This window comes from Tympanuchus pallidicinctus, unplaced genomic scaffold (genome assembly GCF_026119805.1).
Source record: "Tympanuchus pallidicinctus isolate F22 unplaced genomic scaffold, pur_lepc_1.0 scaffold29, whole genome shotgun sequence".
Classification (NCBI taxonomy): Eukaryota; Metazoa; Chordata; class Aves; order Galliformes; family Phasianidae; genus Tympanuchus; species Tympanuchus pallidicinctus.
This window is the reverse complement of record NW_026294746.1, coordinates 1,701,567-1,719,088: the sequence shown is the minus strand read 5'-3', so window position 1 is coordinate 1,719,088 and position 17,522 is coordinate 1,701,567. Positions and strand designations below refer to the sequence as shown.

The 17,522-nt window shown below is 43.9% G+C and overlaps 1 protein-coding gene across 4 annotated transcripts in view; it reads left to right on the top strand.

The window, feature by feature from the left end:
* Nucleotides 1-17,522, top strand: part of SKI (SKI proto-oncogene) — a 97,127-nt gene that overhangs the window by 24,890 nt on the left and 54,715 nt on the right. For 2 of the 4 annotated variants that reach the window (XM_052691478.1, XM_052691479.1), the window contains exon 2: nt 211-321. The exons of the other annotated variants lie outside the window; for them this stretch is intronic. In XM_052691478.1, coding sequence (XP_052547438.1) covers nt 211-321 — 111 coding nt within the window. The remainder of the gene's footprint in view (nt 1-210; nt 322-17,522) is intronic. 4 annotated transcript variants of the gene reach the window in all.

Here is a 17,522-nt window from a genome sequence, read left to right as displayed (position 1 = left end):
TTCTCGCATTTGGGAAAGAAAGAGTCTTCCCTGTTTGCGCTATGTGAAAAGCAGCAGTGTCTGAAAACCAAAACAAAAAGCCCCACAGCACAACAACTGGCCTCCTTCCATGAGCCGACCCTATTTCCAGCCTGTCCGCCACGGTACCAGGGGCACGGGCTGTTATTGAGAGGCTGCTCTTGTACATAAAGCCTTGTGATTTTTGTTTAGAACCGTGAGTCTCCTAGAGTTCAGCTCCGCCGGAACAAAATGTTCAAGACAATGCTGTGGGATCCAGCTGGAGGTTCAGCGGTACTGCAGCGTCAGCCAGATGGAAATGAGGTGCAGAGGGTTGCAGGGGTGGGTGTGGGGAGTTCCTTCCCTTTAAAGGGAAAGGAAAACAACAGTGATTCTGAAATACATGCGTTCACGTGTGTCTGTAGTGTTAAATGCTAACCATGCTAGGCATGTTCTCATTCAGCTCAGTTGCCAGTAAGATGTCATTTGTGCTTTGTGTGTGGTTGTTACAGTAAATAGGGCAGAGACTGCTCTCAGTGAAAAGCCCGTGTAACTCCGCTGATTTGGGATGTACACTGACATAACTAGAGCATAATTTGCTCATTGCCTGTGATTTTCAAATGACCCCAGTGAGTTTGTGTGTATGGCTGGACATGCCTTACATTGGCCTGGATTTCTGGAAGTGCCAAACTCAGGCATTTCAAAATTACCAATATTCAGAGGTGCAAATAACTTTTTTCAAATTCTTAGGCTTTAGCAGTGATTGCCCACATTTTGTCCTCTGTTGTCTTTTATTTCTGCTGATGTGAATGAGCATGCTTATGAAGAGCTGATTACAGAGCAAGGTGTATCAAGTTTTTTGGCTTCTTTTTATGGAATTGCTTTGTTTTGTGGAATGGCTGTAGTGATGTAATGCATCATCAGTTCAAATAAGGTGGTAAGTGAAACAAAGCTTCCAACTCCTATTTCTGCATGTTGATACGGTTGAAATTTTAGATATCTTTTGGCAAAGCAAAATTTGATATGAGAAAAGTAATATGACATAGAACCTTTGAAGAAAAAAGCTGTAACTTCCATTTAATCTCTGGCAATTGTAAACTCATACCAGTGAGCCTCTGTAGCCCTGTGAGAAACAGGGAGTGTATGTATCGTGATTTCTGTAGCTGAGTAGTGGTGCTGTCAGGAGCACTGAAATGAAAATGGGTGAGAAGGAGGGAGGGGGAAAAAAAGCCCATTTGAGAAATGTCACAGAAGTTGTTCGTATTGTTTGTGTCTGTTTTTCTATTAGTTTTCCATTTGAGCAAGCAAAAGCAGAACTACCTGAATGCACATTCAAAGAGCTAGTTCTGCTTTTGCAGAACTTTTTCTCCTCCCACTCTTTTATTGCCATATTTTGCTCTTTCCTCTTCAAAAGGAGTGGTCAGCAGGTTCAAGTGAAACCTACTTGAAAAGACTGAAATACTTTTTGGCCTGTTCCTGTAAGCATTCTGGATTCAGCAGTAAGTTGTGCAACATTTCCAGAAGTGCTGTGATCTCCTGCATTGTGTTTTGGGAGCATTAGATGCTAATTCAGGTGGGCAGTGGTGCAGCGGCACTCGTTCTTCCTAGGAACATCCTCAGGGAAAGAAAACTTCCTGTAAGGAAGGGAAAACCTTTTATTGTAAGGAGAATGAGGAGAGAAAGCACAGTGACCTTGTCTGGGAAGGATCTGTAAGGAAGAGGAGGTCTCTCTTCTGGAATGTTTATAGATGGTTCTCCAAGGAAGTGAAGACTTAAAGTATCAGAGTTGGCTGTAGTCGCGTGTTGGATGCTGAACTGTTAATTAAATTACAGCGTAGATCCTTGACCAAAGCTTTCAGAAGTCTTCAACAGTCTTTCATCTGTGCCCTCGTATCTTCTGGGAGCAGCTTGCAATTCAAGTCAGATACTGATGGATGTTTAAGGCTCTCAAGCAGTGTGATGTCAGTAGCAGTGAAAAAAACAGACAGCCATTTACTGGTGGCTGGTCAGGGCTGGGAAAGCCCATGCCCTTCCTTTAAAAGTCCCTCTTTTAGAGCTCTCCTAAACATGAAGTTCCCAGACTCATTCACTACTCATCTAGAGAATGAATGTCTCCTTTCTTCTCCTGTGTGTGTTCCCATGGTCTGTGTGATCATAAGTTGCATTGCTGTGCTCCATTTTCCACAGCCCGTGGCTTCCAGGCTTTTGTGTGGCTTCTTCAGAATTTCACAAGTACATCACAAGATGCTATTTTGGGTGGCTGTAGGATAAAGAGCACTTAGGTCTTCAGAATGCCCTTTGCCACATTCCATTAGGACTGTGAGGTACCCAGAGAGCAAACCAAAGTCTCAGCAACTCTTAGTCCAGCACGTTCCATTTTTACACAGATGTGATCAGAAGGTGCTGCTTCATCTTTCTGCAGCATTTATCTGGAGCTGATGCTTGTGGTGGCACCTCTGTGTGTAGGGAGGGTGGCTGGCAGTGCTGCTGTTCCAGGGGCCGGGCTGCAGAAGTACCTGCCTGTGAGCAGCTGAACCCAACCTGCTGGCCTCAGCTTCCCGTTCTGTCATGCTGCATTCCTGCCAGCTCCCACTCCCGCACAAAGCTTATGCAACTGTCTCTGAGGCAGAACAGGGGTCACTTCAGGCGGCTGTTTTGATCTGGTGGTGCCTCCTCTCCTCTCAAACGCTGTCTGGAAGGATTTGTTAGATTCTTTTTTCAAAAGAAGAGGCCAGGCACGCAGGCACTTTCACGCACACACATCATGCTGCCGCGCTGGGATTTAAGGGCAAATGGAAGCCAGGGCTTGACAGGAGGCTGATTAGGAATACAATCCTTTCACAGTGCTTTGCTTTTGCATTTAAAGAGACTTCTGTGTGCTCAGCATTTAGATTTGCTGCCCCAGTGACATCACACGCTGTCAGCACTGCGGCTCCAACAGTACCACCAGCAGTGCTCTGCCTTTCCTTCGTAGCTTGCCCGAGCCTATTGGAATCATTTACATATGTTAAACAGCCATTGTGTGACCCTGTGACAAAGACTTTTATTTTATCTGTGTCAGAGAGGAGTAAACTGAGATAGGGAACGACCTGGTGGCTTGTCTTTGGCCACGCAAGATGTTATCTGGGGACCTTCAGTAAGAACCCCAGCACCCAGGCTGTGCTGTACTCTGGGGGCACGCTCAGCTCTTCCCCTGGCACACAGCCTGGAGCAAGGAGTCCTCGCCTCTTGCCTCGAGTTCTGACCTCTCTATTGTGGCTCCAGACTTGCAAATAAAAGCTGGGTGTCATGACCACCAGCCTCTGTTTTGAGGCAGCAAACTGCAGGGCGAGTGCCCAGAGGGAATGGTGAGTCGATGAGGACGTTGATCTGCCAGCTTCCAGTGACCTGGTGCAGCCTTAAATCAGCTGAGGGTAGTGCTGGGAGCTGGTCTGCAGCTCAGCTCCCTCCTTAGACGCTGCTAGTACTTTGTTTTTGGTAGCTTTGGTCAGTACAGTGCTAGTTAAGGACAGATATTCTCTCTTCCTGCCTCTCCTGTCCCTTTCAGTTTCGGGGTTTTCAGCTTTGGAATACTTCCAGGAGAACATCCAAACAGAGCTTCCCAAAATCACTCTAAATCATCGTCATAGGAAATGTTTCCTGCATGCTGCTGAAGTTATTTAACGGCCACTTCACTCGTGTTTCCCTATCAGGCAATTGTTAGTGTTTTTATGTGTTCTTCGTGTATCTGGAAACTGAACCAAATGTGATGAAAGCAAGCATCCTGGTGATACTGTGACACTGTGGGGTCTTGTGTGGAACACCCAAGATGAGCCACAATGAAAGTGATAGTTGCTAGAAAGAGTACATGGTTTGATGGGATATCACAGGGTATGACCCTGCCTGCATGGAGCTGGCAGTCAGCTCTACTGTCTCTGGGGTTAGAAAGAGGATGAGAAACCTAAGGAAGATTTGAGAAAGAGCCCAAACCAGACCTGTGACAAAAAGATTTTCTCTTCAACTGTATTTCCAGTGCTTCTGGGGCAATTCTGTGCTGGAGACAGCGTAGCTCTCAACTCTCCTTTATATGTCAGTGCTGGCATATTTTTATAACTGTGTATAAATAATGAAGATTACATCTTTATTTCTGTGTGCTAAATTTCTACGGATTCTTCTAAAATTACAATTTTAGTAGAAAATGAAATACACAGATGCTTCAGAGATCCGCTAAGATAAGAGAACCTGAGATAATGCATACTGTTTGCATTATTTAGATTATATATATATACATGTTATTAAAAATTGTGAGAAGAAACATGTTTTTAAGAGGTGTTTTCTGTAGTGCACAACCAGATGCAGCTTCTCTCTCAGCTTTGCTTCTTCTCTTCTTCCTCTCAGTCGTTTCCCAGGTGTAAAAATAGATGTTATGCCATTTTGCTTTGGCGATCCCAGTTAACAAGCATATAAAGGAAGCTTTGTATCTGAGATCTCCTGTCTGTTGGGATGTAGGTTTTTCCCTTAATGGGCCACAAAGTAAGTCATTGCCCTTCCTTAGAAGGCAGTTGGGACTGGTCAGAAGCATATGTAATTTTATGTTACATGTGAACAGCATCAGAACTCTACCCTGCAAGCTCTATTATGGTTCCTTGCCATATAGATTGACACATGAAGTCAACTGGAGTTCTAAGTTGTTTGTGTTTTTTTTTTGAGCAGCTCACACTGTTCATGTAAGTCAGGAACACCTAGACCATAGTTAGGAGCGACTCACCTTAAGACCAGCTTTGTTCCTTAGGGTGCTCCTTAGGGTGCTTTGCCAGGACTGGCATGCAGCTGTAGCCAGTAAGCTATTAAGCAGATAGCATTTCTCCAGAATTTTGTGAACCTAAAAAATTCTGAAGGCTTCATGTGTGACTCGTTTATCTTAAGCAGTGTACAGCTCTGCTTTTGCTTGAAGCAGTCGTTTCTTTCCCCTCTGTGGCACCTTTGATGTGCTGCCTCTGAGCCTGCCTTCATTTTCTCAGTAAGTGCCTGATTTGTGTACTGCTTTGGTGGTGGTTTGTTTGTTTGTTTTTCTTTTACTCGTTTGAGTGGCTGCATATGGACTTTGGAAATGCTGTACTGTCTTGACAGGTGAGAGAGCAAATGCAGCACTAGGAATTCCTCCTTCCCCCAGCACTGCAGCAGGCAGCTGGATCAGGAGCTGCTCGAGTCAGTAGCAGAAGAAAAATAGACCTTAAAGAAAATCCATGTGCCACACTTGGCCTGGTGAGATGTAGGGAAGACTTACACAAAAAGATGAAGCAGGGTCTTGTTTGGTAGCATGGAATCTCTTTATAGAAGTAGAAAACCCAGAAGCCAAACCTCAGTGCAGGAGAAGAAATATAAAAGTTTGGATGGCTATCAAAATAGCTCTGAGCTGCATTCAAAGCAGAGTTACTTGGAAACATAAATTACAGGGGACAATTAAATAGCACTAGATTGACAGATCACAATGTTCTTTCCCATATACAGTATTTATTGTATGGAGGCTCTGTTTAACTCTGGTTCCTCCCTCAAATTTTATTTCAGCTTTGCATGGGAAGAGTAAATGGCATTGCATGTTATGAAGGCTTTCAACATACATGTTCTTTGCAAACTAGAACTTAATGAATGGTGCTTATAGAGAAGACGTCAAAGGAGAAACTGAACCTCTTAGTTTTAGCAAGAATGGAGTGTAAATCAGCTTAGTGTGTCTTGCTGTTCAGGAAGCCTTAATTTCATATTCCTTTCCTCGAGTGCAGAAGGAACTAATTTGACTGGGCAGTGTTTTTTCTAATTTGGACTGGATTCTGGATGTCCCTTTACTTTGCTGAAGAAAAAAATAGGGATGCACGTGTAAATTCCTGACCTCTTTTTAAGACATTGATCCTTTTGGTATCCACATTCCACATGCCCCTCTCTCAGAAGGTTTCCCAGCACATTGTTAATTAATAAAAGACATTCATCTTTTTTTTTTCCCCCCCTCCTGGTGTTAACTTATAAGCAGAATGTTAACATTGCATGTTAAATCAGTAAATAACTTCCTTCATTTTTATAAGCATTTTCTGGTATCTGAGTTTTTGGCACTACTGGAAGAATTCATGTGCTCTTTGTTTAGTGCTGGGATGTCAGTTACATGCATGGAGTAGGAGGGATGTTTCAGCCCTTCTGCTGGCCAGATGCTAGGGGAAAAAAAAACCACAAAATCCTGCATGTAAAAACAAGAATCAGAAAAAACAAGAACAAAAAATAGACATCATAGGAATTTCCTTTTCTATTCTTATATAACAAGTAGTAAGAGCACAGAATGGTCAATATCATGAATCCTTGTCATGGAAATGAATTTAAAAAAACTGTTGTGGGAACAGAATTAGAAACCTTTCCATGCTCTGGAAGCAGGAAAGGGGGAAATACAAAGACAAAGCTGGATTTCCCAAAGAATTCAAGACTAATTTTAAGGCCAACAGATTTTCCTTTCCAGAACAGTGTCCACCTCCAGATGAAGAGATTAGCAGGATTCCCAAGGGAACCATTGGGAAAGCTGTCTTCATGTTCTCTGGTCGTGGTCATTACTGAATATTGGACTACACAGATCATTGAACTGATTTATTTTTGGGACTCATTCATGAGTTATTGGCCGTTTCAATTCTGTTTTGTAAAATATACAGAAATATGTTTGAAGCTGTCTTAAGCATACAAACACAGTGTGTCAGTTTTTGGGGAGAGATTTATTGTTGTTGTTATTTGTTAAAGACTCCGATGTATTCTGTGTTATCTTGAGGATGCCTGCTGCCATCTGGGCTTGTTATTTAGCAGGGTAAGATCAGGGCACAAGGGAAATAGAAGTAGTGAGCACTGCAAGGTCTTCTGGGACAGCGTGTTGGTTGAGAATTATAGCAGGCCAGGATGAAAGCAGACAAGAAAATTAAGGCTTAACTGATGAGCCTGAACAGAAGTGGATAAGAAATTCTACCTGAGTCGAGCGTGGGTGCTCATTTGGCTGTGTAATTGTTGGCTTACTGCTAGCATGGGTGAATCTGCACCGCTGCTTTATGGCCCTGCTGCCCTGGAGAGCTGGAAGCACTGCAGTCCAGCTGAGCGCATGAGGGCGAAATCCAGCCTGATTAAATATAGATAGAAAAAATAAAGGTGCCTTCTGAGCTCCTGCCTGAGCGTTTCCTTGTAAAGTTCACAGAAGTTAAAGATGTGTGTAATTGAGAGAAGAGCGGAGTTGTGGCTTTCTCTGGTTTTGAAAGGCTGAATTCTTTTTGTTTTCTTCCTTTCTCCTCCTTCCCTGCTCATTAAAAAGGCGCTATTTGCGGTCATTAGGAGGCACCCAGAGCAATTAGATCTAACTGACCTTCGTGATAGCTATTCAAGACAGAAGCTAAAACAGGATTGTATTGTAAACAACAACAGAAAGGGGGGCACACTAAACTTTATGGCGTGTTGGTATGTTGGGGGGGAAATTAGAGGATTATGTGGTCAGCATCCCTGTAAATCTTGTTTATCGCTGATGTGGGGGAGGACACCATATCTGAGGGGAATCCTCGGACAGCGAGGTTGTGAACTTTGTGGTTTTATCGGTTAAGATGGCAGAGGGAAGAATGGAAGGAAAAGGGAATGAACTAACTGAGTAAGGCCAAATTCCTCTGCTTTTGGAGTAAACTGCCATGGGCTGGTGCGAGAATGAAAAAACCTCTTATGAACTGGTGTGTAGGGATGCCCCTCCTGAGCATCCATCCAGCCCAGCCGGTGGCTCTGAAATGGCAGCAGATGTTGTTGTGGTGTGCTTGTGAGTTGAGCAAGAAAGAGGAGCTGGGGGAAAAGGAGCCAGAAAGTTAGGGCAGAACAAGATGGCAGCTGATGTGTGGTATCATCCCTGCCTCACTGTGAGCACAGGGCCTGGGGCAGTGGGAGAAGCTGCTCTCCTGGCCGCCTGCTAAAGAGATTGTATACTTTCGGTCCAGTACGAGTCTTACAAATAGCAAACCTGCTCCTGCTTCTAAAGCTGGGCGTGAATTCCTTGCACAATTGAAACCACAGTGATACAAATGGGATCAGCTTTGAGGTTGGAAGGGCTCAGCATCCTCCTGCAGTGGGACGGGCAGAGCAGGGCTCGGCCCCTTGGTTTTATGTGGGGTCAGGCAGTCAGCAGGGTGGGAGGAAGGTTCGCAGGCGGTGAGCCCACCATCTGGCAATCATAAAACAAGTCATCAACGTTTTTTGGAGGAGGATGGTGAGGAAACAAGCTGCAGACGATTGTCATGAGCTCGGGGCCCTAACACAGACACCTTTATGGCTGCTCTCTGTTCTGGTTGGGTGTCTGTAGTAGGGGTCAAAAGTTCAGGCTGTTCCCCCTGCATGTTTTTTCCTTCCAAAAGGTGGGATGTGGGTATTATGGGGAGCCGTACCACGATGGGGATCCTGGGCAGTGCTGGCCCTGTTGGTACCCCATGATATCTGTTGTATGAGGTAGACTGCCTAGCGCAGCCTCAGATGGGGAGCAGAGAAATTAAACACAGCTTAACTGTGCGAGATGCTGCAGTGAGATGCAGCAGCCAGGCAGCCTCCCAGGTAATGAACTGGCAAGTGCAGGCTGTCCAGTTACCTTTTTTCCTGAACACAATTAGTAGCTTATAAAAGGTTGTTACGCCACTGTACCAGACCTTGGAGGAAAGCAACCAGATGAAGATTTCAGGAACTGCTGTTCAGAGCAGCATGCGAGCTGGTCTGAGAAGAACAGAAGCATTGCCAATAGAGCAATGTGTGGGGAGCATTGACAGAAACAAGTGGGATTACGGGCAGGTGATGCAGCAGAGCTGGTGGAGCTGTGAGGTATAATGTAGGAAAGGAAAAGTTGGCACAGCTCTGTGAGGCTGCTCTTCTGCCGACCTGTGTTCTGTGTGAGGTTGTAGCTCCTGCTCAGCTGCTCACCAGTGCTGCACCCACCTCGTGTTAAGGCTGGAACTTCCCGTTTGCCAGATGTGGCAGGGATCACAGATCCGCTTTGTGCATCAAAAGAATGCCGTGACCATTGGGCCTGATTCTTCTTCTCATAATGAAAATGAGGAGTATGAGTAACTGTGAATGTGTGCTGCTACGCCCGAGGCACAATCAGTGGGCAGGCAGAATGAGGTGCAGGGTATTGTAACAACAACAAAAACTTAGAAATGTCTGAAACATTTGAATAAATGCTGTTCTGAAGCAGTCAGACCTGGTTAAAGTGAATCATTCTGTGAACTGTTCTAACCCCCCTCACAACACAGAGCCTCCAGATTAACAAATGTGCTGGAATGCAGAATGCACATCTGGTCTTCGTTACTGCGGCCCGGCTGTAATCACATGGAGAAAGCTACCTTGGGTTTTTATGTAGAAATGTTTGTATTATACAAAACCCCGGTTGCCAAGCGATTTTTATTAAAACGACCAGTTTATGCTCAATGTAGTGTCCTGCTGAGGAGCTCTAAATACCATAAAATCTATGCACAGCGTCACTCCCATTGTTAGAGCTCCGTGGGCCGAGGGTAAGCAGTGTGCTTAGGGGATGGCTTGGCGCTATCTGAGCTTTGTCTGTCTCATGCTTTTCTCATTGGAATGTCCAGTTGTTGCTGCCATCTTGAGAGCTTTGCCTGTCACAGGCTGGATCTGGAAGCTGGAACTGTAAGCACAGTTTTGCCTAAATGCAGCAGATCCGGGTGATGTGGAAATTAAAATATTGCTGCCTAAACTCAGTGCTCATTGGGGGAGGGGGGGGTTTGTACTCCGAACTCAGTAGTGGGGAATCTTTGAAGGCTGAAGGGTTTCTTAATGATGCATGGAAGATTAGAAATGCATACTTAAAAATCCCAATTTACATGACATAATAGTAGAAGTTGCTTTGGAGAATTCTCCGAGGGACTTAAAATCAGTCAGATTTACAATGGGCTTTAAACATGCTTCTCATTAGAATACAGATCTGACCTGACCAGCAGTGCTTTCCAGAATTTGAACCTTAAAGGGGGACTTGGGGTCTAACTTCTAACAGAAGTTTGGCTCGGTGAAATATGGTTAATGAATATAAGTGAAACTTCTTTCACACAACGTGTGTTCATCTAGACATACTGGTAGGAAGGTTGAAGCAGTGATTGGCAAAACTATACTTCTGTTAATGTTTGCAAGAATCAAGAGATGTTTTGGTAGGCGAGGAAAACCTCCACAGCATTTTTCAGAAAATAACACTGCCTTGAGTTAAGGCTGTTATTTTGTGTTTCCAATTAAAAGCTAGATTCTTCTGTACAGTAAAGCCTAAGAACTGGTACCAAAGGTCACAAGACAGGAAGGGGAAGAAGGAGGGCTGGTTTCGTAGCATTGTGTCACTCACAACTGTCTGCCGGAAAACCACAGAAACCTACCTTCATCCACACAGACAGCCAGTCACAACATTCTTGGGTGGCCAAGTGGGTTTTTCCTGTCCAGCAGTTCTGCCTGTCCTCATGCAAAGCACTCTCTTTACTCACCCTGCATTACCAGTGAGGGAACTAGGAGCTGTTACTAAATGTGCGCAAGTTTACATCCTGCTCTGGCATAAACTGTCACGATTTAGCTTGTTTTAAAGGGCTGTCACACACAGAAGCAAGGACTTTGATAACAAGGGCTACAGGTAGTCCATCTGCTTCCAGTGCCATTTCCTTCGTTTCACAATAGAGACGCGATTGCCTGCAGATGAAGGAAAACTGACGCAGTTCCTGTCCATCCTAGCCAGAAGAAACCAAATGTTCTTTTCGGTTCAAAGTGGCAATCTGTGATGGCTTTCCTTGTGTTAATATTTCCTTCAGTGTTAGCACACGAAAGCGTGCCCACCCAGGGAATGAGTTTGATCTTCAGGTGCTGTGCCTGTGGCACCAGAGCGTATGGTTGGTGAGTGGTGCATGGCCTGCACAATGTTGCTGCTTGCTTAGAAGCACGTGTGACTTGCATGCTGACCACGTGGCAAAAGTATCTCTAGTTGAAGAGCGCTGGAATATGGCATGTGAAGTGTCTGGAGGGCAGCACTTGAGTACTGCAGGCACATCTTCAGAAAAATGACCTTGCCCTCCCTGCTGTTACTCAGTTATGCCGTCAGGGAAAATACCTCCCTGATTGTCTGTGGCATCCCAGAACGTCACAGCCCTGCTCTGAGCGTGGCAATGTGCTTTGATTCAGATAGCATTGCAAAACTGTGTTCTTCTTGTTTCAGCAGTGGTTACTCAAGAACTGTTTCGTTAGAGGAGATCAGAGTTTGATTTGGTGTACTGTTTCTTGAGTGCTGAGGAAGGTGCACCAGGTACAGTGTAATACGAAGGCAAACATCCAGTACCTTCATCCAGTACCTTCCTAGCATATCTTTCTGGGGTACTGCATGCAGATCCAGAACTCAACCCTTCTTACTACATCTTAATGGATTTTTCTTATGCAAATTCCTCTGACTGCTTTTGGAGCTTTTAGAAGCGTTGGCATCTGCGGGATCTTGTGGCAGCGAATCCCCAGTTGTATGTGGTATATGAAAAACATCTCCCTTTGTTTCTTCCCCTTTTTCCCATATGTGAGGGAACTTCCAGTACCTTTACCTTAAAAAAAATGCTATCTTTTTTACTGTATTTTCTTTAAAAAATTTTTCCCTGTTTATTGTGCTCATAAAAGCTGCACTGCAGTCTGTGTTTTAGGATGATGGTTGAAATACTTCATCACACTAATTTTAATGCTTTTATGGGATATAAGGAGTGTGAGCAAAGAAAAGGAAGAAAGTGTACTGTGTACTATTAAGTGTAACAGCTTGAGATAACAGGAACTGTGAAGTCTACCTTAAATCAAGTTTCTGGTTTTGTTGTTGTTTGTTTGGCCAAGAGGTGAAAATAGTATTGGTTAGCATCCCAGCTGACACTGAAGCTCAGAGTGGGCTCTGTGTACACGTGAAGCATTCAGCAGTTGGTAGAAGCAGGCCCTGAGATCCTGCACATGTGGGATCCACCATGTGCCTTGTCCACATGGAAGACTTGTATTGCTTGTAATGTAGCTGGTGAATTTTAACTCCTGCCCCTGAGTCAGTGCAGCCATGCTTGGTGTGTGTGTGCAAGCAGACCTGGTAAAGATGGTCTAGTTTACATCTGCCTGTTAGAAACATCTGAAAATTAAATGCAAAATATGTGTCCATTGAGCTGAGTTTGGTTTGAAACTAGTGCAGCTTTTCAGTATAGGAATGACGTCAGTGTTCCTTTCCTCACGCACAGTTTAATTGCTCTCCTTTAAAAAGGAAGTTTATATCTCCAGCTGAGTGTATGCCAGGCTCCTGACACGCATGACAATTGAACTGTCTTTTTCTGCTGGCTATTTAACACCACTATTGGCACACAGAATCACGTAATTTGAATGACTTGGCCTAGCAGGAAGTGGTCGTAAGTGTGACGGTGAAAATACAGCACCATGAAGTTGCCTAGTTAGCATAAAACTGAATTTTGCCCTGATATTCTTAATACAGTGATAAATTAAAGAAATACCCATCTTGTTACTACATCCAATTGCACCAATGCAGTGAGGCGTTACTTTCTCTTCTTTTATACTGAATCTTCTCATTGTATTTACTTTTTTGTGTGTTACTGCAGAACACTGTTAGAGCTTTAGACACACCACTTTTTTTTTTTTGAACACGTTTTCTTGGCATAAATTGCTGTGTTTTCTTGGTCTGTCACATCAAGCAATATCTCTGTCAGTGCCAACTAATTGCTATCAATCAAATGCTGAGCATGAAAGGCTGGTCTGAACGTTTATTAAAGCACGGTAGAAGTATGGGGCACGCAATTTCTTGTAAAATGCAAGGCTAGAATGGTGATCTGTGGGAAATGGGCTGACACATCTACGTTTTGCAGTTAGGAGCTGCTATGCAGGTGGGCAGATGAAGCAGGCGTGAGTGATTTCTGTCAGGATTTAGTGCCTGTCAGTTGGGGGTGAGTGTGAAAGTGGTCAGGAGGAAACGGTTCCTCCTCAATTGCTGCAGGACCATCAGGACCATCTGCTTGCTCACGAGCTCTGCTGGCACAGCCACAGCCGATGGGATGGTGCTGCAGGGCAGAGAGGAGTGCATGTGATAGCCCATGTCAGATAGCTGAAATAGTCCACTCACATTCTACTTGGATAACTTCTGGGGTAATCCAGTCAAGTGTGAATCTTCCCCTGTTAATTGACTTGTTTGTGGGCTGTTCATTTTAGCGTTTGTCTTGGCGTCCAACCTGGTGTTTATATCACATGTATTTTATTAAGAAAATAGCAGCCTGTAGTCTGGCTGTCCGGGCCCGGTTTGGAAACTCAGCACCTCCTACCAGACTGCAAGAACCAGGAGTGGGGAACAGCGGCTGCATGGGGCCAGGTATCCCTTCCCTGCAGAGCTGTGGTGTCTGGTAACTTTGTATGGATGCAGGGCTCAAAAGGTCACAGCTCTTTTGTGTGTGCGTGTTTATTGCCTCCAGTTTAGTTCTCAGGAGTCCCATTTCATGACCACCATCAGTCCTGGCCAGGGCATCAGACAGGTCAGGGGTGTTATCTCTTTCTTTATGGCTCTTGGATGTTTTTTTTAGGAGAAGTAGTCATTCTTTCTCTTTCTTACAAGCCCATTTGAAAGTTCTATAAATAACCCTGGCTATCAGCCTTTTAAACATTTTTATTCTTTAAAGGATGCTGAGTATTTACCTTAACTTTAAAACAAGACAAAAACTTTAAAACCCAAAGCAATTGAGACACTTCACAGCTGCCTGGAATTAACAGCCTGAGTGTAGGGGAAATAGTGGGGTCGAAAATGGGACAAGCAGCAATGCATTATTTTTGCTTCTGTTTTCTAACAAAAGCAGAGGGCTTACACTGCAGTTGCAGTTGTAATTTTTGCCCTCTCTTCTCATAGGGAAACCTCAGTCTCGTTTATTAGAAAAGTTGGCTTTCCTTTTTCATAAAGTTGTGCTTTGAAGATGGCACTGAAAAGCTTTTGCTGAGATGCCGTTTGAAAGCAGTGTCCAGGAGAGGAGAGGCATGTACCGTCCCATCCCTGTAGCGTCCTAGTGTGGTATTTTGGCTTTTCACAGTAACCTGTTTGCTGGAGGAACGTGGCCTCACATCAGTTGACTTCAGACCACAGGGCTTGTCATATGGGCTTTTCTGGGGTTTACCGCTACCAGATGGAGCTTTGTTTTCTGTGTGCTCGAATTTCATATCTCATATAAAGACACTAAGTCAGAAATATTTAAAACATATCTATTTCTTTCCCCAATGCAAATGGGACCAACTTAAAGCTTGTCAGATCTTGACTTCCCTCCTGAAGTCTCCCTTTCCTTTAGGGCTGGGGTGGATGGGCTTGGGCTGAACCCGGGGTGCTGGACTTCAGAACCAGATGAGCTGCTGCCTTACCAGCGTTTGCTGCCAGACTTTGGCATCCTGGCTGCTTTCAAGCTGTTCCCTTTTTGTCACAAAATGCTGGACATGTGCAGAGTGTGCTGAGGGCAGGATGACCTCAGTGGAGCCCTGCTGGTATCTCACCTTCTGAGAAAGCCAGAGATCTTTGGAAGCGGTTTTCAGAAGTGAGGAAGCAAATATCTGTTTGTGGTTGGCCAAACCAAAACCACGTCAAAAGCTGAGAGCACTTCTGTGTATTTTGGTACATCATACAGTCTTCCACAATATCATTCAATCCTTGCGGATGACTTTATTCACGGATTATTTGTATTACTGGAGAAACTGAAAGTCTTCCCCGCTGTGCCAGGTATAACAGATAGATGTTCCCTCTCAGGAGAAGGTTGGTAGGACCAAAGAAAACTGATGGACACATGGGGTGGGTGGAGAAAGGAAAACCTCCCAAGCAATGGTATCTACACTGTAGAACCAACCGAAATGCTCTCCCGTTTCCCTCAGCTTGGCTGCCAGGCTACAGTAGTTCGCAAATAGAAGAAATACCATTGCAAGCACACTGCATTATGTTCTGTGAAATTATAATATTGCAACATTCAGATCACATCAGATCTGCCTGTCAGTGCTTGAACACGGGACAGATCTGATTCCCAGCTGCACTTTCAGAGGAAATTTGAAAAATGAAGGGTCACAGGGAGGGGTCCCTGTGGGCTGCATGACTAGTTACAAGATTATTGGCTTTTTTCATCGTGCTGTATCCAATGACAAGTGCCTTCTCTGTATCTGTGTGCAACTGAAAGCAGAGTGATTTGCATTAGATAGCATAGGCAGAAAAGGACATGCAGATTGTTTTGAAGGAAGTGAAAATTATTCTGTTCATACAAACCGGTGCATTCTAAAATGTCATCAAACAATTTCCAAACCTTCTTTTCCTATAAGCAAGTTTGTGAAAGTGTATTTAGGGGTTAACATTATAGGCTCGAGTGACTTGAAGTTGCAAGAACCCTTGGAATGTGTAAAGAGGGGAAGGATTCCATAGATAAGGCTGAACTGTGAACTCAGGGCACAATCCAGTTTATGCCTTAATCTCCACCAATAAAAGCAGCATCAGCTGTCTGTCTGAGTCAGGACACTGCTCCTCCTGGTAAAGTTGCTCAAATAAAGAAAGTAGGATGTTACACCAGAGAAGATGGCAAAGAAGGTGTGCAGTTTTATTCTTGCTCTTTGAAGCACATAAAGCAGAAATGTTTTAAAAAAATAAATCAAAAAGTGTTCATATGAGGCTGCGTATTTAACTCAGGTTTATGAAACTTAGGAGATTCTTATATAATTTTTACATTCGCTCCTTACTCTGTCACCTCCCTCCATTCCAGTATATTTCAGCATTTACAGTGTTACATTTGGATCTGCAGTTGTGTTAAAAGTGGCCTGGAGAGAATCAAACATTTATTTTTTTAACATCATGTTTGTGCTGAGTGGCATTGGGGAATTTGTTTTCTTCTGGCCAGCAACAGTTTGGCAAAGACAGCGCAGTGCTCGTGCAGCAGGTAAGAAAGCAGGGCAGGTGCCTGCAGCATCCCAACATATCAGGACACCAATCCCATGCAGCTGGGCAGCAGCAAGCTGGGAGCAACCTGCTCTGCACAAGCAGGGATGTGGGGAAGAGCGGCACAGAATGAAAGCGGAGTTCAGACGGAAGTATTTGAACATCAGCATGGAAAAATCTGCCTCAGTCGGGACTCTGTGTTTGATATTTTATCAGCAGAGGCCTATTATTTAGTTTGCACGTTAACTCGCTTTCCTTGCCATGACTGTTGTGGTTGCCTCCTCCCAAGTTTTCTTCTCAAGAAGTTGCCTGTGTGGAAAAACACGGGAATGTGTAGGTTTGTGCAAGTCTTGTTTTCTTGGATTCAAACTTGGATTCTTTAAATGAACAAACAAGACTGATGGTATTCCATGTCTGTTATATGAGAAGTATTTCTTTGACGAGAGTTTAGAAAACAGAAAAAAATATTCTGGATTGGAATGCAGAAATAAGGTGAGACGTTTCCTTGGATCGTAGCTTATATTAAATGTAATGGTCACTGGTTGCATCCTGGGGTGTTTGAAATGTGGAATTACTGGCTATTTGAAAATCTGCAGGAAAAGAAATGAGATTGCGTTAATTTTAAGTCCTGTAACTTTCTTTCATTTCCAAAAGCGCCTTGTGAATTTGGGATGACTACAGGAGACAGCCTGAGAACCCAGCTTTTTAAGAAAGTAAAGGCTGGGCAAACGTTGAAAATCAGAATTTGGTTGAACCTCTCTGTTGCCCCCGGAAATGAAGGCGTGTAAAATCACATACTTTTTTCCTGACCATTTCTAAAGCAGCGTTACAGGCAGAACTGGCTGTTACATGGTTGTTCTGCATGGAACAGTATCTCATGACCTTATTAAGATCAGGAGATTGCTATGTCATTCTAATTCTCATTTACACACTATCTTTCTTTTTTGCATCATTCCAGCTCATTTTCTGACCTAGGACATCTTTTATTTTCTTATGGTCTGAGTATGTTGCGATATTAAGAACTGGGCACGAGCGTGAAGGTCAGAACAATTGCCTTCTATTTCTCTCTGTTGCTGAGTGATGGACTCAAAATCCTTGCCTCTGTGTTAACCTATCTGCAAAAATGGAGATAATGCTGCTATAGGCTTCTGTGAAGCACTTAGAGGGTTATCTTTTTTGATAGGCTGCTTCTTAGAGAAGGATAAAATGACTTGAGTGCTTGTGCCAAAACTAGACTGCACTGAACATTTGGAGAAATTGATTTTAATTTAAATTTTCACTCTTGCTGCTAGTGAAAGCCAGAAGGGAAGAAGTATTTCAAAAAGCAGGCTTCACCAGCTTGCTTCTTTTAGGGCTTCTGGAAAGCAGGGAGTGCAGCAGTTCTTATGAAAGAGGTGCAACCCCTGATTTTAGTGAATAAAGTTGGAGAATTGCCTACAAGTCAGCATTCTTATTTAAACTAAGCCTCAAACCCCACTACTGGTATTTAAGGACAGTCCAATGAGGTGCTAAAAATACTCTGTTCCTCCATCCCTTTTCAATTAGGGATTGCTAATTTGAGCTAAAACTCTTGCTT